Source organism: Excalfactoria chinensis, chromosome Z (assembly GCF_039878825.1).
Source record: "Excalfactoria chinensis isolate bCotChi1 chromosome Z, bCotChi1.hap2, whole genome shotgun sequence".
Lineage (NCBI taxonomy): Eukaryota > Metazoa > Chordata > Aves > Galliformes > Phasianidae > Excalfactoria > Excalfactoria chinensis.
The window spans coordinates 34,741,101-34,766,265 of record NC_092857.1 but is presented as its reverse complement, the minus strand read 5'-3'; the positions used below and the strand labels follow the sequence as shown (position 1 = coordinate 34,766,265).

Below are 25,165 nucleotides of genomic sequence, written 5' to 3'. Positions count from 1 at the left end.
AAAATATCAAAAATATCCATAGCCACATGTACATTCGCACATGAATTCATTTGTTACCAAGGACAGACTATTTTTTTTCCTGAGGCAAATGAGCAGCATATGCCCATGCTGTTCTCTCCTTTAGTTTCCTTGCTAATGGTGTATGTCCTTCCCTTTCAGTCTGCGAAACCAATCAAGACTGCCCTCCTGGTTCCTTCCTCACACCGTTCCTTCAAGCTGTCTACCTCTTTGTGCAGTACATCATCATGGTCAACTTACTCATTGCTTTCTTTAAGTAGGTACCTTGTTATATTACTGAAAAAACAAACAGACACAAAAACATCCAAAACAAAACAAAATACCCCCAAATGAAACAAAAACAGTTAATAGACATTCTTCCAACACTACTCTGTTGTCTGTTTTATGGTTTGAACAGAATCTGACAGTGGACAGCTCTACTTGGCAAATAAGCAACTTTAATTCAACTCTGAAATAATTTGTCCTTTGTTCTTAAAAATTGCGTTTGTTGCACTGACAGCCTATATAATTTTCCTTACAAGGTGGCGCAAGATTTAAATTAGCAGATAATAAGGGAAGGGAGTAATGACCTTGAAGGAACATGCTCTTCCTTTAGGAAGTTTGAAAATTCCTGTTGTTCCATGCAATTTACTGTGATCCAGATCTGAAATCTAACTATAGTGCTTTGAACTATCTGCTGCCAGAGTAGGAGGCTTTTATTAATATCTTCATAGTGATTCTAACCTTTTGAGTTTTGGCAAGCGGATATTGAAGCGGATCAAGTTCTGTGTCAATATTAGTAAAGAACAGTGTAACCCGAGTTATTAATTTTTTCTTTTCTAGAATTATAACATTTCTGGGGAAGTCAGATGTAGGTTGAAAAAGTTTCTAAACTAGACGTGTAGTGATTAATATTCAGGAAAACTGAATGATCAAAACTCATTCTATTCCCACTTCCAATTAGAAATCCCTTTCTTTAAATTATGGCAAGGCATTAATTTTTTTTCTTTAATACACAGTTGTGGAATTGTAATTTGAATTATTTCTAGATTTGAACCTTTAGCAATGATGATATACTAAACCTTCTGCTTAGTGATTTGATTGTTTCAGAAGTGGGACCAGTAACGAGTGTGAGCAATATATTTAATTACGCTCCCAAAAGCAAAGCTTATGTTTTTGTGAAAATATATTGAGTGTTTAGTTTGACAGTGCAACTGAAATCGAAGTGCCAGAGGCCACAATGTTGCTTTCCTGTACATGAATCAGTCATAGTGCAGAGAATGCTCTGTGCAACAGAAAAAGCATTTTTAGTGATATCACTATTCCAAAGAGTACCTCACAGAAGAATTGCTTATGTAGCTGCCTCTAAAAGTACATATTTTGTTGTAGGAGGAGTGCACTAAAAAGGCAGCAGAAATATTGTTAACACTTTTCCCTTAGCTTAACTCGTGTACTTAATCCAGTCCAAAGAGGCAGACAATGTAGAATTCCCATGTTGGCTACGTATTACAGTTTAAATAATCTGGTTGAGATTTCAAAGACACTTCAGGGATATTTTTTTGCCCAGTTCCCATTAATGTGAATGGGAATTGGATCTCCCAATTTGTTAGGCAGCTTTGAATATCTCATTCTCTGTGCTGTAGCTGCAGGCACATGCTGCTGCTTTGTTAAATGAAAGTTGCTAAGCTGATTTACTTCACTGGAGGAATGAGACTTTTGTGTCACATCAGATCTTTAGACAAGCATCTTGTGCTGTATTCAGAAGGTTCCTCACAGAAATGTTTTACCTTCCTTACCCCTTTATGTCTTCTCAGTAATGTTTATTATGATTTGAAATCCATATCGAACAAGCTCTGGAAGTACAACCGATACCGCTACATTATGACCTACCATGAGAAGCCATGGCTGCCTCCACCTTTCATTCTTCTCAGCCACATTGGACTTCTGATAAACCGCATCTTCCGCCATCAACCCTCAAATGAGTCTGATCAAGAGGAAGGTGACGTTGGACTGAGTAAGCAGAGCTAATCAAAGGGCCAGCAAAAATAGCTTATAAAGAATATTTTGCCAGCCTCACATCACTTTGTAGCTCAGTTTTCCAAGAAAGAGATTTTCCAGGCCAGTGGCTGTTTTCATTTGCAAACCAGAATTTAGTGTACCTATGACAGGATTTGTAGGAAAAAAGTGACTAGGGGAATGTGTTTCTTTTAATTTGTCTTTTGCTTTGCTCACTTACTGTGCATCTGTTAAGATGTAATATATATAGTAACAGTGAAGAACTTAGGCTCTGACTCTCAGTTTTAACTTTCTTTGTGCTCAGTCATAGCTATTTTAATTACAGATGGCCTATAATTGGCAAGAAGATATTGCAGACCTATCCTTCTAGAACAGCATAGATATATCACAACTCACAGGTGAAATAACACGATGCTTACTTTTTCTGTAGTATAGAATGACCCCATTTTTAAAGAAACAATACTGGAAGCCTACATTTTTGCACATTTATTCTAAAAAGACTATCAATTCCTTTTTGATTTCCCAAGGTTACAAATGCTTTTGATAACCATGTATTTATTCTTCTAATAACGTCCAATGACTTTTTCCCCATGTATCCTCCATATACCATTATGTTTTCACACTTTCTTTTTCTAGAGCTTAGGTAGTTGGGGTTTGTGGTTCATAAAGTTTAAGTGAAAAGCCAGTGAGTGGGATAAGATTTCTGCTCTCAATTCCTCTTATAATGAGAATCATGTATTTAAGTTAGTTTAGGGTATTTTGAAGTGAGAGGTGATAGCAGCTCATAAAAGGTGATTCAGCAAGTGACTCACTCGTTGACTTCTTATAGAGTGCATTGCATGTGTGAGGAATTCATTCTTGCCTTCCATGGCAGCAACTGGGGATGTGATACCTGGCATTTGAGGACATATTTCTGCATTGTGTAACAAAACTTCTTTGTAGATGTGGAAGAGCTATAAGGGAAGCATCCTTCTAGATTATCTGAGTATTTGGGGAAATAGGGTTAATAGAAGGAAACTTCAGCTTGCTAGATCTTTGATCATGCACAGTGTAGTATAATTATGCTATGTTATAATTATGTTAAGTTTAAGTCTTGTTGTTAATGTGCAGACATCAGTTTGTTGTGGATAGCAACATGAAGAATAATGTCCAGAACAAGAACCCGTGTAGTACTTCACAGTTGTTGCCTCCTATGGAAATGGAAAGTTAATATGGAATGTGAGAACTCTGTAAAGCCTGAGTAAGAGGAGATTCAGTGATGGATGTTGTAAGACAGCACAGAATCCTTCTATCTCCTCACTGCCTTCCAGCCTTTTTGTGCATTGGCTCACCACTGGAGTTTAAGCTTGTCCCCTTCACCTTTCCCAACATGGACTTCTCTGTAACCAGGTCCTTCCTAATGCCTCTTCATGACGAAGCTGGCTCCTTTTGTCCCACTGTATCTAGAAACTCTGTCAGGAACAGGCATAGTCATAGAGGAATTGAGGTACTGAGAGTCACTGAGAATGTCAAGATGGGGTACAAGTACTCAGCAGTGTGGCCTGGTGAATGGAGGGACAAGCACGGGAATGAGAAGATGGAGAAGGTGGTATCTGTAACCAAATCTAATCATAGGGAATGTTTTTGCATATACACAGCTTAGTGCTTTATGCAGCAGAGAATGTTATTGATACCTAATAACTGATCTGATCAGACCCTTCTTGGGTTACAATTCATTCAGGATTTTCCCTACTGAACGTGAAACTGAAGATATCTGCCTCACAGATTCCAAAATTTACAGATTTACAGGTTTCAAAAGTGAGTTTAACTAATCAGTGCTGAAGTAGCTTTACTGCTGCTCCTCGGCTCAGCTCCTTCATGGATGAATGCATCAGCCTGCTTTTGAAGTATCACTACTCTTTTTATATGGAAGTTTAGTGTAAGTTGCTGACAGAACACAGTGAGTTTCTTGCTTGCAAGGTACATTAGGCATCAGGAAAACTTGAAGTCTGCTTAGCACATTCAGAAGTCCTTGGATAGAAGCTCATATCTTGCCAACACTTTTCTCAGAAAGTGAATTTTTTCCCATTTGTATGTTCTTGTATTCCTTTTTCTATATGCCTGTGTATTGCTTGACAACTTCCTTGCACTTAAATTTTTGGTGTGATTAAACAATTTCTTTTAGCAATGAGGATCCAGTGCCACCCTGTGGAAAATCAATGAAAATTCCACATAGAGAAGGCGAAATCTTTGAAGCAAGGTTACAAAGAGGTCTGAGGCAAAAGGAGTTTAGCGGGTGATCCAGTGTCACTCAGAACATGGTGTGGTGCTCCCGTGGGATGCTGTTTGTTACTGCTGTATAGACCTGTTACAAACACAACCATGTTGCTTGGCATAGACAATTTCTTTCAAGCACAGTGGGAACTCTGATGTTTAAAAAGAAAATCTGAAAGAAGCTTGGAAGACATGAAATTTGGTTAAGTTGCTCTCCTTCATGTGCATTTCTTCATACTGACTTATAATTGATCCATTCTCTCAGAAAGTAAAAGTGAAATAAAGTGTAAAATAAAGTGAAAAAAGCCTTCACATAAAATATTACCTGAGAAATACTATGTCAAAGGTATGTTCCTTAATGAGTTCCTGGACCAAATTGCAGTAATATGTTCATAAGTCTTACATACTTCTATTTAAGTTTTGTGATTCTGTGAGTTTGTGAACAGTCAGTATGTAATACTGAGTCTTTAAAAGGCAATACAATGGAATTCTTGTCAGTAGGGTTTTGTTCTCTGCCAAACTGAAGATAAAAAACACGCTTATGTGTATTTGGCATGTTTGAACTTTTTCATAATGCCAGATTCCATGGAATCAGGTCTGTTGTCAAAGGAGGGGAAGGAAATCTGTTTTGACAGTTTTCTTTTCTCATGGACACTTTTAAGCAGTTGCATTTGTCACCATACTTCTTACTGACTTCTACTTTATTCAGAGCTGTACCTGAGTGATGATGAGTTGAAGAAACTCCATGACTTTGAGGAACAATGTGTAGAAAAATATTTTCATGAGAAGAATGAAAGCTTGAGTTCCAGTGACAGCGAAAGGATTCGTGTGACAACAGAAAGGTGTGTTTTGCTATACATTTTTGCTCTTTGTATACATTTGTTCTATAAAAAGACTTGTGATGATTTTTTAGGAGGTTATGGCCATTATGAAAATGAGAGGCACGTGTAGACCCTGCTAATTTGATGGAAATGTAACTTTTCTGTTTGAACTAAATGGTGTGCCTGGCTGGGAAGCCTTGCTGACATAACTGTATCTCTGCATATTCGTAGAGCGTGCAGGCAATTAATGGGTTTTATACATTAATGTGGTTTTATGGTGACTGGCAGCCACACCTCTCTCTCACCACTTCCCCTCCTCAAAAGAGTGAGGGTAGAAAGCACTATATAAAGGGCTCAAGTGATAAGGACAGAAAGATTGCACACCAGTTACAATTATGGGCAAAACAGATTCAGCGTAGGGTGATTAATATAATTTATTGCTTATGACTAACAGACTAGAGCAGTGAGAAACTAAAATCAAACTAAAAACACCTTGTCCCACATCCACTATCTTCTACCTCTTTCTCTTCCAGACAGAGAAGTGATATGGGTGCTGTTGTGATTCTATAGTGGTTCTTCATCAACCACTCTCTCATAGTCACTCACTTCCACTGCTCCATGCGATGTCTCTCCCTCTGTATGCTGTCCTCCCTGATCTGATCCCAGATGGGCTTCCTACAGCTCTCTGAGCACTGCTCCAACATGGCTCTGGACCATGGGGCCTATCATTCAGGAGTGGCTGCTTCCCCAGCCCTCTTACTCCACATGGGCTACAGCTCTGCCCAGGGCCACTGCTGAGGGGGCTCCCCATGAGCTGTACCTCAGTTGGTAATCAGTTTTCTTGAGCTTTTGGTTGAATACTGCATCTCCTAGTTATTCAGTGACAAAGAAAATCTCCTTTTGCTCATTGCCTGTAGATGGTTCTTTGTTGTCTCAATGACAGAGTACCAGACAGAGTTTCTTTAACAGATGTAAAGATAACGAATTGGTTAAAAAGATACTGTATCAGGCCAAGAAGTTCTTGTGTGGTTCACTGGAAATTTGAAGACCATTATAAAGGCTTTGCTTCTTTTACAGCTGTTTTTTTTCTTAAAGATAACTGATATCATCAAATGTACAAAATATGTTCCAAAAGGCTGTACAAGTTGTTGAGAGAACCATTTTCCTGGCGTTTTACAGTATTTGAGAAATGGAACAATGAATGAGAAATGGAAATGTAGCATGAATAATAGAATCACTCAGGTTGGAAAAGATAGATTCCAATAATGACCTAACCATGCTGCCCTAATTGCTAAATCATGTCCTGAAAGGTAACTGACTAACAAGAAATACTGTACTGATTTTATATTTATTTTTACAGCATTTACACTTGCAACGCACCATTTCTAAAGCTTTGTCCTCTTGTCCATGGTTAGTGGTTCTATATCATTATATGGGGATTAGTAGAAATGTATTAATGCGTTAACTGTCTGGTAAACTGAAGTTAAGATATTTTAAGTATCACTTATTTTTTCCATCTAGAGTGGAGGAAATGTTTCTTCAGTTGAAAGAAGTGTATGAGAAGGTATTTTATATCAAGGAATCTTTACTCTCCTTGGACAGCCAGCTGGGACATTTGCAAGACCTGTCTGCTTTGACAGTGGACATCCTGAAAGTGCTTTCAGCTGTAGACACACTGCAGGTGGAAGAAGCCTTACTGACTGACAAAAAACATAGATCCTGTAGAAAGCTGCCCCACAGTTGGAGCAATGTTCTCTATTCCAAGACTCTGAGCAGTCTAGAATGTTTATATGACAAAAAGTATCACTATTACAGCATGCCACCCTCGCTCTTACGGAGCTTGTTGAGGAGTCAGTGGCCATCAGAATGTAAAGACCACATACTGAGGACGGAGAGTGACAAGTTGGTAGAAGACATTTCTCAGAAGATAGAAATAGAAAGTGATGGTACACTTACTTCAGGTGTGTCCTCTGAGGCTAAGTCATCCCCCAGACATGGACAATTTTTGCTAGTTCCTCCCAGTCACCAGCGAGCACCTTTCTCTGACACCATCACCTTAAACTTGTCCTTTTCAAGCACTCCTACCAAGTACCAGGAAGATATATTCAGTGATGGACTGCAAAACAGCATTGCTGTGCAGCAAAACCTGCAGAGCATCAGCCTTGTAGAAAAAGAGCCAGAAGATTGTCAGTGGAGCCAGAGAGACTTTATTATTCATCTGCCATCAAAAAAGACTAATGCCACAGATGCTGATCATTCTCTCAGTCTCCAGACATCACTTGAAGTCAGAGAAAATGCAGCACCCTACTGTGATGACAGGGAAGAAACTGAAGGTGGTTATGTGAACTGGGGATTCTCTGAAGGTGATGAAAAAGGGGTTTTCAGCTCAAGGAAGAAACACAAGAAGGACCTGTGCATACATTCCACCTTTAAGTGTGACTGTAGTTGTACAGGTAGACCTCCCACGAACATACAGATAAAAGAATCCAAGTCCTTCTATAACTCCGACAGCTCACAGCACAGTGTCATCGTCTCTGAGAATAAACTGAAACACAGCACCTCCTGGCTCAGCCCACTCTGGAAGCAGTGGAGTTTCTGCAGGAGCAACAGCTTACCATCACATAAAAAAGCAAGAAGAGGGAAAACCTTCAAGGCCATAAGTGGTAATAATAAAATGCTATACCTCTACAGTATCTTTTGTTGAGAAACTCAAGATGTTATTAAAAAGTGTCTCTTTGGCACCTCAGCTGTAGTTGAGGGTAGTAAGCAAACAGTTATTCATTCAAGTTCTTTGTGCTGGGAATCACTGATGTGGGGGAATTCTAAAGTGTGCATGATATCTGAGCTGGGCAGCACCATGGTGTCAGCCACAAAACACTCTCAACCTGATTTTCCACATCTCACAGCTTTACCTACACAGTTGTTGTGTCAGAGGAACTGTACTGCTCTTGGGTAGTTTCCTGCCCAGGTGAAGTGATATAAGAGTTACAGAAAACAAAAGAAATTACAGAATCCCTAATAGATGTGTTGACATTATCATAAGTCCGAAGTTTTTGTTGAGAATGAATAGGTATGCACTTCTATTGCAGGCTTAAAATCCTCCCTATCCACAGCCAAGTTTTCTTACCGACAGCTTAAATATCGCAGATTCTGCTTCTAAGTATAAACGCAATGAGATTATAGATAACATTTGCTGTTTTCTGTCTTATGATGGTGACCATCTTTGCACCGAACTGCATAAATTTCGTGAGTATTATCTTTGGATGTCACAAGTCTTTCTCAGCTTGCTTTGGAGATCTGCCAACTCTCAGTCTTATCAGATCGTCCCTTTGTAAACAAAGGCTCTGTAGCTTAATGATGTTTTTTTGATTCTTTCCCACAGAGTCTTTACCATCTTGTGAGCTACACCACAGTGGGGAAACAAAAGCAAAACAGCAAAACAGAGACAGAAAGTCTGGGAGAGAAAAGAAGGATCAAAAACCCCTTCAGGTGCCGGTATGTGTAGATGGAAGAGAAGCACATATCCCATAGCTGTCTTTTTCATTCAGTAAGAGCAGTTCTGCAATGTAGTGTAGGACTAAGTATAGGTTAACTGAAAATGTTTTGGTGAAAAGTATGGTGAAAATGCTGCACAGAAATGGGGAAATCCTCTTTTTTTTTTTTTTTTCCTGTCTGGTAATGGTTTAATCTCCCTTTTGTTAGAATGTGTGGGATTTCAGTTTTAAAAAGTGATTAAACTCGTAGATTTTGCCAAATAGTGGATCAAGAGTTTTTCACACAGAAAGGAATTATCCTTTGCACTGTAGCAGACAGAATCACATGGGGAGAATTCCCAGGATCTAGAACAGACTGAAGAAGTGGTGTCTGTATGCTACTGGCCTCCTATTGTTCTCACTTATGTTTAAGGGTTCTACAGGGTTTTCTCTGAATTCATCAACTGTGTATCCCTCATTGTAGATCACAAACTGACTGTGTCGTAATTATGGGACAGCTTTCATAACTGTATGTGTGTATATATACACATATACATATACATATATACATATACATACATACATATATATATATATAAGTATTTCTAAGTATATATAGGTATTTCTAAGGAGATTCTCAGCATGTTTGTCATCTAAAAAGAGTTACTCCTATTTAATGATATGAAAGATGAAGACTGATTTGTTTATATAAGATGCTCAAATGAGCAACAGAGCTGAGACTTGAATGTTGAGACCTAGTTGTCTCTTAGGGTGTTCTGAGGGACTTTGAAGTTTGATTTGAAAACCTACAATATCAGATCTTGCAGTAATATTTACTTGACAAGACCAATGTAACTTCTGCAGCTTCTAACAAATATGGGAAAACTTCTGTCAGTTGGGAACCAGTTCAGTCACTGGCATTTCAGTAATGCCTAGAAAGGCACAGATATCAGAAGAAATGCAGTGGTGATAGTCATTCTGTAAATCAAATTTTGTTTTGTCTGTGTCTTACCAGGTGATTAGAGTGGATGGTTGTCCCCAGAACACCCAAGTGAGCTCAGAGCCTACAGAGTCTGGGCTCTGGGATGGAGAAGAAAAACAGAGGAAGAACTGGCTCACTGTGTCTAATTTCAGTCAGCTAAGTATGTCATATCTGTAGATAGTAAAATTCAGGAAAGCACAGAAAATGTAGAAGTAAAAAATTCACAGACTCCAAGTGTCATCCTCTGCATTCGTCTTCTGGCATAAATTTTACAGAATTAGATTCCAGGCATGCATGACTTGTTACTTATTATGTTATGTCAGAGGAAAAAGGGATGAAAGGTCAGCTGTGTCTTTCTCGGACTGTTACCTTTCCTGCATGGGAAATAGTAGAGTACTAATGTAATTCCCAGGAATAAGTGGGAGGCAGGGAGAATTATATCCTTGTCTGCTTTCCTGTAGTATCTTTTGAAATGGCATTCTGGCTTACTGTGCAAATAAGCTCTGATGAATTTTTCAGGGCATACACACTCACAGACAGTGCTGTGATACTGTATCTGTTGGCAGATTCTCTGAATGCATTATTCATTACTCATTGCTCTGAAATGCCTCCTCTAAAGTGAATAAATGAATTCTTCATCATCTCTGCTGAAATGTAAAGGGAATTGCATTCTTCTTCATTTAACAGTTCTCCAGTTCTTTCATTCTAAGAAATCCTTACATAGACTATTTTATCTTTAAGCTTTGCAGTGTGCAGCTCTATAGTTCTATCCTGCAGGCTGCTGGGAGAGATGCAAGGGAACACTGTGACTCAGCACAGCATGGCCTGAGAAGGGCTGCACTCCTCAGAAGTCTGCTGACATAGAATGGAAATATTTTTAACCCTATGAAATTATACTATTGCTTTCATAACCTTTAACACATGTGCTAGGGCAAGATGGTATGGGGGTGTTTATTTTATAGCACTGCATAGGTTTGTAGCTTTAGAGATATTCATTCACACTCTAGAAATAGCTGATACTTGCTCTTTTGGCTAGGTTTGGAATATCTCAGTTACATGCACCAGAAAATGAAAAATCAAGACATCCATAGGCATACCATACCATTCTGTGATTACCTCAGGCATTCTCGAGAGGTAAGACCTAAGATTATACATCCCAGTCCATAGTTTTCTGTTAACCACCCAGGGTAGCTCTACTGATTTCCATGGGCTTGCCAGTGTAGGTTGTTTGTCATGAAATGCCTCTTTAGATATGAGAAACTTTCTTGTATGTTGGCACAGTGCATATGTGCAACTATATAAATAATTTAAGAGCTGCTAACAGTCTGTGAATGTTACTGAGGTAGGATATTAAATTATTGAATTACAGAGTAGTTTGAGTATGAAGAAAGTGGTCAGAAATGAAGTGTGTTTCAGTATCTTGCTAGACAGTGAACGAGTGCAGAACTTGGTCTTCAACATGTGAAAGGAATTGGTCAGCACAGTGATATGATTTTTGAAAAGTTAGCTAGGTGGCTCTTTATCATACAGTTGTTTCCCATAAAATGTGAGTTGAATATTTACAATGGTTGCAAAGGTTGGAGTGTGTATAATCTGTGGTTTATAACACTGTATCTCATATTTTATCAGAATTAATTTGCAACTCCGTAATGTAACAAACCTAAATGTCTACTGACTTTAGTCAATCTAGACCAATTTACATGTCCTGAAGATTGTTGTCAGGTTCCACAGGGGTATCTCAAAGGTATGAAAGGAATTTATCGAAGAATAAATTGAGAAAAGGAACTGTGAAGTAGTCCTTTCCTCTTCCTTTTCAACAGCATCCATTCTTGCCTGTTTTACTTTTAGCACTCAGTTGTTAAAACAATAATATCCAACAGTTTAGCTTATTTTTCACTGTCAGTAGTGTAAGTTGTTTTTTTAAAACAGGAATGAGAATAGTTTCAGATCTCTAAGTGGTATAAAATTTGAATCCTAAATGCTTGGGAAGAGAGCTTGAATCAAACAAAAAAACCAACAACAGCAGTTCTTTGTGGGTGAGTTAGAGATAAAAGTAGAAATAAGTTTGCTGATTGTGTGTTCTGTAGAACCTGAACTAAGCTTTCTTGGGTAAAACTCAAGGGAGGGATTTTTAAAGCCCTCAGAAATAAAATCCACTGATTACAGTGGGATCAGAGTTAGGCTGAAACTAGTCACTTCAAGAGCACTAATTTCAAATTATTTATTCATTTAAGGCGTAGTCTCCAAAACTACTTAATCTGTACGCCTCCTTTTAAGTACTTTCTGGGTTGTGTTTATACACATATGTCACTGAGATGTCATGATATTGCTGTGTCTATCTTTTCATTTTGGGTAAAGATATATTTTAAACTAATTAATTTTCCCTAAAACAACTCCTTTCAGCATTACTTATTGAACAGTAGCAGTTCAGAAATCCTTCCTGATGTGTAACAGGAAACAAAGCAGGGATTTGAGTGAATTTTTCTATTTTGTTAAAGATTTTTTCATCTGCAAACAATCTGTGAGAAGAAAACAAGTGAATTCTGAAATTAAAAAATAAAAATGAAAATGGGAGTTTAGACTCAGAAAATATTGAAAACAGAATTTTTATTAATTCATCTTTCAATTTTGTCTTCTTCAAACTTTTGATTTGGACTCTTCTGCTTTTGAGGATTATCATCTACCTAAATTATCTTTTCAAAAGAATAGTCCCATCTCTGACCAGCACTTTAGAAGGACTTTGAAAATGACAGGCTGACTCTATTTCCCTTAATTGAGATGGAAGACTAAATGATTATTTGCATACTTCTTTAAGACTGGCAAATTGATTCATCAGAGTAACTGTGTCGCCTTCACCACTGCACTGACAAAATAGCTCTGAACCTGAGTGTTTTGTTCAGTTTTACAGAGACAACAATGAAGAACTGCAGTCTGAGCAAACTAATATTCCATTTTACTGTAGGTATGACAATGCTGTGATTCTCCTGTCAATGGGATTATTCATTTTAACAACAAGTTTATCAATAAATATTTTCAAGATTTTGCATTTTTGAATTGCTCACTGAATATATGACAGTAATGTACAGATCTTACCAGTACAAATATCTTTCTTTATAGGATTTGAGTAATAGCATGTCTGGAAGCATCTACAGAAATAATCTGAGCAGGAACTCCTCGTATGTATTACTAGCATATTAAGATATGTATCACATGTTTAGAAAGAGAATTCTGTGCCTTTGGCAGGTTTCCACTTCAGTTGTGTAATATACTTAAGATTAGAAATTTTTGTGAAATGAAAATGTAAGGCAATTCAATCTGTTTTAGTTTCTCTAAGTGAAGGCTTGTTAATGAAGGTAAAGGAAATTCATTCAAAGAAAGTGTATAGTTTTAGATGGACACACCTTTGTATTCTAGCAATAATAAATTTTCTCATTCAATCTCTAAAAGTAGTAGTGTCTTTTACTAACCAGCCTAGTAAGTGTGAAAAATTGCATATGATGTTGCTGTGAAAATTGCATGTTTTCTTTATTAATAATTTGAATAGTAGCAGCTCCTGAAAACATCTCTCATTTCATGTTTAATCTCTTATTTTTACTGAGTCTGCATATTTGCATAATATTTAGCTTGATTTTATAATGAGTTTTCAATAGTTAATAAACTTCAGTTATATTTATTAAAATTATACTGCTTTCATAAGTATTTTGAATGTTTTAAGGAATTATTATTTCACAGAATCACAGAATTATCAGGGTTGGAAAAGACCTAAAAGATCATACAGTCCAACCATCACCAATACTTCCCAGCTAAATCATATCCCTCAACACAACATCCAAACGTTTCTTGAACACCCCCATTTGTTCAATAGATTCTATGTCTTTGTCTTTTTTTTTTTGTTGTTTATTTTTTTCCTTTAACCCAGTCATTCATGGGCAGTAGCCAAACTACGTACTTAGCAGCAGGATTTACAGACTTTTGAGTAGCCTGATTCTGTCACTCTGTCATCTTCATTGGCATGTTACTTAGAATCATATGCACTGTGTTCTGTAACAGAGTGTTTTAATGTTAATGTTGATGCTGTAGTCTCCTGCAGCCTTGCTAATCCAAAGGACCATCAGTTTAAAAAATCTGTTTTTATGCAAGGAATGGCAGTGACATACATTGTTCTGAGTACATCTCAGCATTGATTCACATGGTTCAAAAATTTGTGTATGTGATTGAATATGATCAGATGCTGATGCTGATGCTGCATTGTAAATTACATGAACAGTACTGTGCAATCTTAACAGCAGCTCAATATAAAGCAGAGAAAGAAACATGAAGAAAAAATTTGGCTGTTATTTAGTAGATGAAAATTATTTGCTAGTTGTTCAAATGAACAAAAATCCTGGGGGTTATTTTATGTTTGCTGATCCAAACTTTTTCAGTTTTATTTTCATATAGATCATCTCTCATTGTGTGTAGCAGTATTAGTTCAAAGACATGAATTTTGAAGTAAAATATCATATGTTTGCTTTTCAACAGGTTGAGAGCTTCAGAAGGAACTAACAGTAAGTGTTTGGTTACTTGCCATTCATTCCAATTCCTTTCTACAAATCCCACTTTGATATCTGTGAAATACATAATCCAAAAGAAAATCAATTTACTCCATTTGGATAGATTAAAGAAATATTTAACAATTGGTTCATATGTTGTTTCCTAATTTTATTTTAAAGTGCAAGTTTTTATCCAAGGTAGTGGTGAAATCTTGAAAGAAAAAAACTTACTTTTATTTAAATCTGCTCCATAGTGCTACCCTTTCCAGGAGGAGTAATCTCTTTAAAAGTTTAATCCTTAGCAGTCTGAGAGAAGTCGTTAGTTAAAACTGGGTCTCCATCTCATAATAGATTATGATGTATAATTTCTAATGTATGCTATTTCAAATGCTTGTTTGGTGTAATTCTTTTGTTTGTGTGGCTTCACTGAAAATAGGAAGATGGTGAAACACAGAACATAGTATGGAATGGGCAATCAAGAAATTCAGGATCATAACAAAGGTTGAATTCATTCCATAGCAGTAGAGTGGTAGTTAACCTCACTTGTATTTGTTGCCTTTTAGTCTGTCTTCCAGTTTTCCTGACATGCCACTTAGCCATAACAGTTTGTGCATCTGGACTTGTATCTCATTGCTGTGAGTGTGAGGTGTTTTAGGGTTTTTCTCCAGAATGCACCATTTCTTTAATTCCCACTCTGAAAAGGAATTTGTTGGTCTGCAATCCCCTTTTCATGTTTGCTGTTTGACAATGTGTGAAGTATAACATAATTAGCTGGGTCTATCAGGAATGCAATCAAAAGGGGCCAAGGGGACCCATTGACAGTGTTGACCCTCACCTTGGAATTTATGTTCTTCATTTAAAATCTCTTCTGTTAGGGATGAGAAGCTAACTAAAAAAAGTATATGAACAAGAAGAGGGTAATGTTCACACAGTTTGAGGAAGATGTTGTTCTGATGAACTCATTTCTTAGAACTGAAAGTATTACAGCAAAAATGTTGTGAGGTTTTTGTTTGTTTGCTTGTTTGTTTTTTAAACCTAGTATTTTAAAGATTTATTTTCCAATAGAGTGACATAATTTCATCTGATTTAATAGAAGTGTTCTTATTAGTCTTGGTTTTATTAAAAAGATGCTTTCTAAAACAAAAGTTTTGGACCAAACCTTATGTGGCTTTGCCTATTAGGTATGTAACCACAGAAATTGCTGTATGTTTATAGCTTAAGAGCATTTTAGATCATGGACTAATGAGCCAGTATTGTTATAACTTTGTTGGAATAGTATAGATAATGGAATGCTTAATGAATGACTGAGTATGGAGTTGAAAAAAATATGCCTTTGGGAGACTGTGAAGCGTGATGGACAGCAAAATGCTTTTAATATCCCAGAGGTGTAATTGGCTATGTGTCCTTGAGGTTAATATCAGTGGTTTCCCACCATTTCCCTGAATAAATAAGTTGGCTATATTACGTTTGTGACTGAAATCTGCCAGTACACTGTACATTATAACACAGTTTAAGCCAATTAGTAATTCCCATCTTTAGAATGCTAAGACAGTAATTCTGATTAATCCGTTTCATGACAAACTCTGGGATGGAAAACATTCAAAAATCATGCATTCATCTCTGCTATAATAATTAACGCAATGATCCTTAAAACATTATTTCAGATATGTTTGGCTGCTTGAAAACATCTCAAGATCTGCACTGTCATTACTCAGGTAAGCAGGATGCACCAGAATGACAGCTGAGTAATTTATCAAATTAAAAAGAACATTAGATCATCACCTGTCTTTCTCTGTGATTTTCATTTGGAAGGTTCTGCACTAATTCATGCCTAAAACAGCAGAGAGGAAGTTATGAATTGTTTTCCTGCTGTTAATTGCTCCATTCTAGTTATTTGTGGCAAATCCAGTACAGAATGTGGATAATTGTTTTCAGAATATCAGTGGTAACAATGAATAGACCTCTGATTCCTGGGGAGGCCAGGAGGGACATTCATTTGCTTATAGCTATCATATCCCTTCACACCTCCCACATCCTCCTTTGTACTTGCTGGAATTGGTTTCTTCAGTTAATTGGTCATGTACAACGTAATCCGTGTTTGTATACCTCCTATGAACTCATGGAAATCTGGCAGGAAATAAATCATTTGGATGCTAATTGCCCACAGACCTGTCTTTTCCTGAACTGAGTATGCAAAGATTTTTTTTTTTTTTTTTTTTTTTTTCCCCCAGAGGAGAACTGTGCAGAGCTTGCCAGTAGATGTCTCTGTTGCCTGCATGGCTTTAGCTCCTTCCTAGCCTAGGGTAAACTGAAAGCATTAACAGCCATCTGAAGTTCGAAAAATGGTGTGGTTTTCACTGGGAATAACAACTCATGGTTTGTAATGACTGTACAGGAGTAATTTCTCTGACATCGTGGCATTGTTACAATGATTAATTTGGCTCTAATCACGCATGCCATTTGAAAATGCACAGGACTTTATAGCACAGATGACAATCTCATTTGTATAACAAGATGACAAAGATCTTGAGAGGTTTCCAGAATAGGTGTATAGAAGTTCTTTTATCAGAACAATTGGGCTAGGAATTAGTCGATAACACCCAAGCTGAGATGTTGTGAATGCCCCATCCCTGCAGACTTTCACGGTGAAGCTGGATCACACTGTCGGTGACCTGATCTAGCTGCGCATGTCTTTGTACATGGCAGGGGAGTTGGACTAGACAGCCTTTAAAGAACCCTTCCAACTATATGGATGCTATGATTCTAAAATCTTGTACCTTATAATGCTTATGGTTTATTTTCCTATCATGTTTTACAGTCAAATTCAGTTTTGCCTCTCTGCACAGTGGAAAGAGCTTGAGTTTTGCTCCAGGTTTAGCAGCTCGTGCTAAAGTGATTTCACAGTGCTTCTCGTGGCTCTGGAGTGGACACTGACAGAGTCTGACAGACAGCACAGTTGTGACATCTCCATTATTTATATCTTTTTTCCTGGCATGCAGTACTTTAGTGACAGAATATGTTTCTAGTGGTGCTTTAAGGCAGAACCTTGACTTTCAGTCTGTTCTTCAAAAACAACATTATCCAGTGCCTATTGGTCTTGCAATATGTAGGCAAGTCTTTTAGTAAAGTCTGAAAGACAGATCTTCTGATGTGAGAACCATAAATTTATGCACTGGCATTCATGAGTCTCCTTTGCTCTCTCCTCTGGGCTAATTAATCTCTAATTAAGAGGAGGATAAAAACAAGGACATGGAGAGTCTAATCTCCAGAAACCATCCTTAAGGAGTCTGTGGGTGCTGTTCAGAGAAACACAGCTAAGGTAGTAAGTATATGGTTTGCCTTCTTCTTCTAGCCTCCTAAGAGATTTTGGTTTTTTTTAGTCTCTTAAGAGACTTTTTATTAGTCTTCTTCTTAAGCCCCTTTGAGCCTTACTCTGCACCTCTCTTCCATTTTCCAGTAACTGAGTCACTGTGAGAACAAGTCCATAAATATTTAGTTCTGACATTTAAAGGTGTTTGGCTGAGAAAAAATCCCCAGTTAAGGAGGTATAATACAATTAATTATTTTGTTTGGCATGGAGCCCAGATGACGCTATGCTCTGTAGGGCAAACTTGGATTTCCCTGTGTTGCCTTGCTAAAACCCCAGGTGCTTGTAAGCCTGACAGAAACAGTACGTGAGGGCAGCCGAGGCCAATACATCTTATTGGCATAGTGCACTGCACTGGAACTGGCAGGAGGAGAAACTAACAGCTGCAATTGGAAGAAGGTTGAAAAGCAGAAGCAGTCCTACTAGCCAGGTGCAGGGCACTTTCCCCACAGATTTTTTTTCTTGTAAGAGGGGAAGCAATGAGCAGTGAAAAGAATGGAGGCTGATGCTCGCGATATATGACAGCATGCAAAGAAGAGTTGGTGGCTGAATAGAGCCTCACAAGTAGCAGTCAGAAGACCTGACTCAGGACTACACTGCAGCCTACTTGGCTTCATTCACTAAAGAGCTGTCAGATGTTTTAACAAGTCAGTTGGCTTGTTATTTATTCAGTAGGGCAGTGGAATTTGTCTTCTTTGCAGCTGTTGAAAGAAACAATTTAATGAGACTTGCTCAGACCATACCATTTACACCAGTCCAGCTCTTTGGTGAGTACCAATTTCCTGGTTATGTTTCCTTACTATAGAAATGTTACATGCATTATTTTTTAAAAGACTGAATTTGAGATGTTACCTTGAATTAATTTCATTATTTTCTTCTTTCCTAAATGAAGATAGAATTGCAACCATGCAGTAATTTACAGACTTCTCATGGTTATCTGGTCCAGATTCCTGGGTGACAAAGTCAGATCAGCTTCCTGAGGATCTATCCAGTTGTGTTTTGAAAATTGTTTATATAACTTTCATAGACTCTCCGTACAACTTGTTTCAGTGTTTTACTGCTTCACTGTAAAACATTTTTAAAATTTTTTTAAAAAATTATTTCTTGGAGTTTCTCTAGATGCAGCTTGTGTCTGCTGACATTCATTTCATTAATGTGAACCTAATAGAGGAGTCTAACTAACTTTGTTTGCTCTATAACTTATTAGGTAGGTAAAGATAGAAATGAGATTCCCCTAATGTTTATAAATGTGTTCTCACCACTGCCTCTCCATGCCTCAACATATATGGCAGGACATCTTGTAAAAAAAAACAAGAAAAACAGTCATTTGTTGGAAGGACAATACTTCTGTACCTAGTACGGAAGACTTGTATTGTAGTATACCAAGGAAAAAAAAGAACTGTAACTAAAGAGAGGAAGTGAAGGATATATAAGAACATTTGAAAGAGTTTTGAAGATAGTGTGCTGTATTGGTTTTCAGCAGTAGAAGCTCTGCCTCCGGACATGTGAGATCTAGGTGTGTTTTCTTCAATTAATAGAATATTTTGTCTCACAGCAACTAATTGCTAATACTTGCAGCATCATAAGATTTCTGGGGACTGGGTTGCTGCAGATAATTAATACAGCTATGAGCATATTGAACGTTCTAATCTTTGAGACTCCCAGGAGACACCTTTTAAGGTACTAAATTGTCAAAAGATAGTAAACTGAAGAATTAATATAAGTTTAAGAAAGAAATGTACATAGTTCCAGTACCCTTATTCAAGTGTCTTACTTATGTGTAATACACTGACTTCCATTGTTTTGTTTTAAATGAAAACGTTTGCACTGCGGTATTCAGTATCATCTGCATCAATGCTTACTGATGAAGATATTCTCAGGGACAGAAATGAAATATTTCTCTCTGATTTCAGTTTGTTCTCTGTTATGTCAATGTTTGATATTTGCAGATGGGGTTTCTTCATCCTACTTAGCAGTTAAGATCTATTTCTAATGAATTCACATTGCAAATATTATGAGTTGAGTTCACTTTTATTTAGGTTTACAAATGATAGAAACTGAAATGTATCTTGCTTGCACCGTGAGAGACAAATGCTGTAACAAATCAGAGACCTGCTCCAAAAGTAAAGTCTTCTGTTATATTACAATGGCCTACCATGTGAGAGGCAGATGTTAGTGCTGTGGAAGTAGAAGTAGAATCTTCTCACCAGTGTTCTGTTACACATTATTGCCATGTGACAGATGGCAGCAAATGGGCAGTCTGATAAAACAGCATCTGACATGGATGTGTGTATGAAACAAAGATGTGTCATTGAATTCCTCCATGCAGGAAAAAAACAACACTCATTGATGATCATTGGTACTTGCTGAGCATTTATGGAGGCTAAACAGTGGGTGTGAGCACAGTGAGGCAGTGGGCAGTGCATTTCAGCAGTGCCAACAGTGATGTGAAAGACAAGCCATGTTCCAGACACTGATGCACAGTTGTCATACCATGAAATGAAGAAAATCTCTATCAACTCATCCATTCAATATGGTGGATTACAAGCTGGCAACTGTGTACAGAGCTGAATATTGGATTCAGTGCTTTAGAAGTAATGGTGGAAATGTTGGAATATGGCAAAACTGCTCACACAGAAACATGGAAATACTGTGCGCAAGTTTGTCAGAACTGATATGAGGCTGAAGATGGCAGTGTCCTGGATCACATCATTATTACCACCAGATGTGGTGTTACCAGTACAAACTGGAGTGAAAATAGTGGTCCATGGAGTGGCGACATATGAATTCCCCATGGAAGTGAAATCTCAAGATACAGCCTTCAGCAGGTAAAATGATGTGCACTGTCTTTTGTGATAGGAAGGAGGGGATACTTCTACTTTCCTGGAAACCAGACAGATGTCGACTCTGACTGCTGCCTTGAGATGCTGTCTAATCTGAAGACTCAAACTTCCAGAATCAGTTCATAGAAGAAGTCAACCCTTCACTTACAACACTGTAACACTAGGTCCTATACCAATTTAAGACTGTGGAGCTCATTGCCTACTTTGCCTGGACTGTCCTACCACACCCACTGTATAGTCTGGATCTGACATGTTCTCATTTCCATCTGTTCCGATCAATTAAAAGTGTTTGCATGGACAGCATTGCATGGACAATGTTTTCCTAACAACAACATTGTCATAGTGTCTGTGAAACAGTGGGTCACCTTCACTGGTTCAGTTTCTCACAAGCATGGCATACAGGCTCTTGTTCATTATTAGCAAAAATGCATAGCTAAGTGGTAGTGACTATGCTGAAAAATAGTGTTTTGTAACTGAGAATTTTCTATGTGAATTAGTGTTATGGTGCTCTTTGTATCTGTTGTAGTTTCCTTGAAAATAAGAAGGAGACATTACTTTTGGTGCAACCTATGTGTACAGGGAAACTGCGTGACAGAATTAAAAGTCACCAGATTCATTCTGTTTTCAGAAATTATGTTATTAGCAAGAGCAGAACTTCTGAAATTTAACGCAGTACAAAAAACGTGGGAACTTCTAGGAAAAAGATAAATTTAAAATTAAAATTTTAATTTAAAATGCCAGAATTATAGGCTTCCTTTTGACTTGCTTTAGCTTGTTCTTCTAGGATTCTTTTCTCTGAGGAAGGACCATTCCCTTTTCAATCTATTTTTCTTGGTTTATCATGGCCAATTCACTATTCATTAGTTCTCAGAAACTCAGTTCTCTTCCTCAAAAGGTGACAATTTATTTTTGTAGTCATTAACTATTACAAGCTGTGTTTGACTGTTTTGTCTAATTTTTGATTTGTTAAGCAGAGTTTAAAGGAAAATATGAATGTTGCCTAGGTCTTGATTAGCTTAAAAACAAGCCTTCTTAAAAATCCCATTTCTACATGGTGCATAAACAGAGGGAGCCATGCTTAAAGTTTGTGCTGAAGATGATAACTGTGCAAATTATGCATTTTTTGAAGTTCATCTATTTTTAAGTACTTAAAAAATGTGGCAAAAGAGATTGTTTTATATAGACCAGGCTATCACTGAGGTTTGTTTCTGTGAAAGAATGCATGAAATCTTAAATTCATCTCTGTCTGGACGTTCGACACATTTGGGCCATTTATGTTATCACAACAGATCTGTAGTAATAGATAATATAAGATTAGATAGGGCGAGTTTTCACACAAATGTCTTGTATGTAAAGTAGTGTGTCATTTTAAGATACTGAATGAAAATGGAGTTCTCTCCTGTTTCTGCAATATGAGACCTCTACTGATGAAACTTTCTTTCATTGAAGCTGGAGAGGAAGTGACTGTCTATCGACTAGAAGAGAGTTCACCTACGAACCTCGGTAAAAGCATGTCTTCTTGGTCCCAGCATGGCATGGCTGCAATGATCCAAGTCTTGTCACGGGAGGAGATGGATGGGGGTCTGCGGAGGGCCATGAAGGTCATTTGTACTTGGTCTGAGAATGATGTGTTAAAGTTGGGACAAGTATTTATTGTGAAGTCTTTTTTGCCAGAGGTGGTTCAGACTTGGCAAAAGATCTTTCATGATGGTACAGTGTTACATCTCTGCCTGAGGGTGAGTACAGACCTGAAGGGACACTGACATGTCTTTAGTGTTATACTGCTTATACATGGATATCTAGGATGATTGATGTATGCTTTGATGTTACCTTCTGGAAAGGAAAATGGTTGTGAGGAAGAAGATGCATCTCCCAGTTTTAATAAATATACATCAGCTGGTTTTTATTTGTTTGTTTGTTTTTTGTTTGTTTTTCAATTAACGCTGTCTTTTTTTTCATGTTACCAAATTAAAGTGATGCTTAACCACATGCTTTTCTTCAGGAGATCCAACAGCAAAGGGCTGCCCAAAAGTTAATCTATACCTTCAATCAAGTAAAGCCACATACTATTCCTTATACTCCGAGGTAAAATAATTGTCACTAAGAATTAAGTGTCAAAGGTTTCTTTTCTCAGCCATGTCCCAGGTCTAATGTACATTCTTTTTCCATAGGAGATTGAAATAGCTGATGCTTTAAGCAGTGTTTATGTCTTAGATACTTAATTAAAAGGAATAAGTACATCAATATGTAAAAATAAATTAGGGTAGAAGATGGATAGTAGGATAATAGTGATTTAAAGAAGGGGGTGTTACTGAAAGGAATTTAAACCATGACAATGAGCATGCTAAGAAACATCAGGGCTTCAGCTCATAAGAGTTCAGCAAAGCAAAAGATCTTTCCCCAGAAAAGCTTTGTCATATTTTTAGGATAGATAGGCAGGTTTGACCTAGAAAGTGTTAAGAGACACTATTTCTAACCTGTATTGGAGTTTTAACCTTCTAGTTACCTTTTTATCCACACTTCCATTGATTGTTTCTAGAATTGCCGCATTTTAAATCTGCACTTCTGAAATAATACAGCTCCACATTAAAGCAGACTTTGCCTTATCTGGGAGGGTACAGATTTGCCAGCAGGTTAGCAGAGAAAGAGATGCCCTATTTAAGTCCACAGCAAAGGGGAAAAAAAGCAAGCAGAATTCAGCTGTTTTGGATTTGCTCTGGCAGCAGTTCTTTGGTCAGTGAACATCTGCATACTAGTACATAGCCAACTAGTCTATGCTTAATGTGCAGCACATGATATCTGATGAGAATCTTATGGAAGTTGTGATGGGGAGGTAAAATAGTGAGTACAGCACAACAATCCTCAGTTCCACTGCTTTTTTTCTCTGTTTTTCGGGGATGCTACTTCTGTGTACTTTTTCTTCCTTGAGAGATGTGGTTCAGACAGGTTTGGCACTTTCTGTTTTCAGCACAGATATTACTTCAGGGGGTACAATGAGATGAGTTTTAATGAGTGATTCTGAGTGGTTTATTTCCAAGAAGCCTTGTTGCCTGCTCTCCTCCCATTTGAGTGGAATCTACAGCTTCCAGGACAGAAGTAGTTTCCCATCTCAGCATTTGGTACAGAATTTTGATTTTTTCTGTCTACAGAAGATGGGGAATTGAAGACAAATAACAGAGTCCCTGACTGCTCTTAGGCGTGACCATTTTGTAGCATAAACTCCGTTATAATGTTTGGAGTAAATTCTCATCTCTGTTGAATAATTTCTATCTAAAAGTAAAGTAATTTGACCAAAACAAAACAAAACAAACAACATCAAAACACAACCCAAAAACTCCATAAGAAACAAACACCCCCCCCTTTAAAACTTTTTAATATGTAAGATAGGTATCATTGTTATTTTACCTTTATAGCCAGATGTGACAGCAAAATAAGCTTCATGATGCTGCTCCTTAGACAAGAGTTACCTTTAATGCAATTAACATTAAAAAAATTGATAAAGCTTATTACAGTTGTCTGGATTTAAGTCAGATCTTGTGGTTCAACTGGGCAGGCAGCTGAGTGCCATGTAGCTGTTTACTCACTCCCCTGTACTGAGATGGAGGAGAGAATCAGAAAACACCTCACTGGTTAAGGTAAAGACAGCTTATTTGGACAGAAAAGGAAGGGAAAATAACAGTGATAGAAGATAAATTAAATACTATGTGTTGTACAATACAGTTGTTTACCACCTGCTGACCAGCTCCCAGGCAGCCTCCCTGGTCAGTTCCCCTAATTTTATTGTTCAACATGATGCCGTGTGGTACAGGATACCCACTTCGCTTGTCTGGGTCATCTGTGCAGGTTCTTTCTCCTCCCAGAATCTTGTGCATCTCCAGCTTCTGATGGCAGAGCAGCATGAAAAGCAGGAAAGTCCTTAATTCTGCGTGGTACTCTGCAACAGCTAAAATGTTCTCATCCTGAATCAAAAACACAGACTGCAGCATACCTGCTAATAGGAAGAAAATTAACTCTCTCAGCCAAAATCAGGCCATCGGATTATATTACGAGGACATCAGATTATGTTGTTTGTCTATAAACTATATCTTCTGATGAAATACATTGTTCTGTTATCTATGAAACTGAAAAAGCCAATGTGCTGTCTAATGTTTGGTACCTCTTGATGTTGAAAATAATCTACCTAGTGAAGACACGTCCTCCTTTTGGGTTTATTTGCTTGGCATCATGCTGTATGGTGACTGTGAAGGTGCTTGTTACCCTTCTAAACTCCTTTATATCCACAGGTTCTTGGAAGTTTTCCTCATTTACTGCCATTCTGCAAAACAGTGGCTGACCATTGAGAAGTACATGACTGGTGAATTCCGGAAATACAATAACAACAATGGAGATGAGATTACACCTAGCAGCTTGCTTGAAGAGCTGATGCTGGCCTTCTCTCACTGGACCTATGTGTATACTCGTGGGGAGCTCCTTGTCCTGGATTTACAAGGTGACTGCTAACATGGGATTACTTGCTTTAAATCAAGTGAAAAGCAATTCTCTCAAAAGAGAATTTAATACTGAGATACAGGCCAAATTCTTTTCTGCAACCTGGAAAAGTTCATGTAGTCCCTGAATATCTACTGTGAGGACCTGTTAATTGAGAAACCAGAGAAGTAGTCTGGATTAATGTAGGTGTTATGGGACAATAATTTGTTTTCAAGTATATCTAGAATTAATGGGCAAACAGCAGGTAGTTAAAGTGTATGGGAACATTTCACCCAGCTCCAGAAAAATACTCCACAGTTCAGATATTTTTATTTTTATTAAGAAATATAAATAATACAGAGATTCATGTACACCCATGTATTTATACATACTTAATGTGTGTATATCTGTCTG

At 37.6% G+C, this 25,165-nt stretch overlaps 1 protein-coding gene across 1 annotated transcript in view; it reads left to right on the top strand.

Annotated features, from left to right (window-relative positions):
• TRPM6 (transient receptor potential cation channel subfamily M member 6) overlaps nucleotides 1–25,165 on the top strand; it is a 63,011-nt gene that overhangs the window by 29,436 nt on the left and 8,410 nt on the right. The window contains exons 22-35 of the mRNA XM_072360396.1: nucleotides 160–274; nucleotides 1,812–2,011; nucleotides 4,976–5,108; nucleotides 6,609–7,750; nucleotides 8,470–8,582; nucleotides 9,576–9,702; nucleotides 10,579–10,676; nucleotides 12,660–12,718; nucleotides 14,064–14,089; nucleotides 15,739–15,789; nucleotides 18,143–18,208; nucleotides 21,734–22,020; nucleotides 22,287–22,369; nucleotides 24,568–24,773. Coding sequence (XP_072216497.1) covers nucleotides 160–274; nucleotides 1,812–2,011; nucleotides 4,976–5,108; nucleotides 6,609–7,750; nucleotides 8,470–8,582; nucleotides 9,576–9,702; nucleotides 10,579–10,676; nucleotides 12,660–12,718; nucleotides 14,064–14,089; nucleotides 15,739–15,789; nucleotides 18,143–18,208; nucleotides 21,734–22,020; nucleotides 22,287–22,369; nucleotides 24,568–24,773 — 2,706 coding nt within the window. The remainder of the gene's footprint in view (nucleotides 1–159; nucleotides 275–1,811; nucleotides 2,012–4,975; nucleotides 5,109–6,608; nucleotides 7,751–8,469; nucleotides 8,583–9,575; nucleotides 9,703–10,578; nucleotides 10,677–12,659; nucleotides 12,719–14,063; nucleotides 14,090–15,738; nucleotides 15,790–18,142; nucleotides 18,209–21,733; nucleotides 22,021–22,286; nucleotides 22,370–24,567; nucleotides 24,774–25,165) is intronic.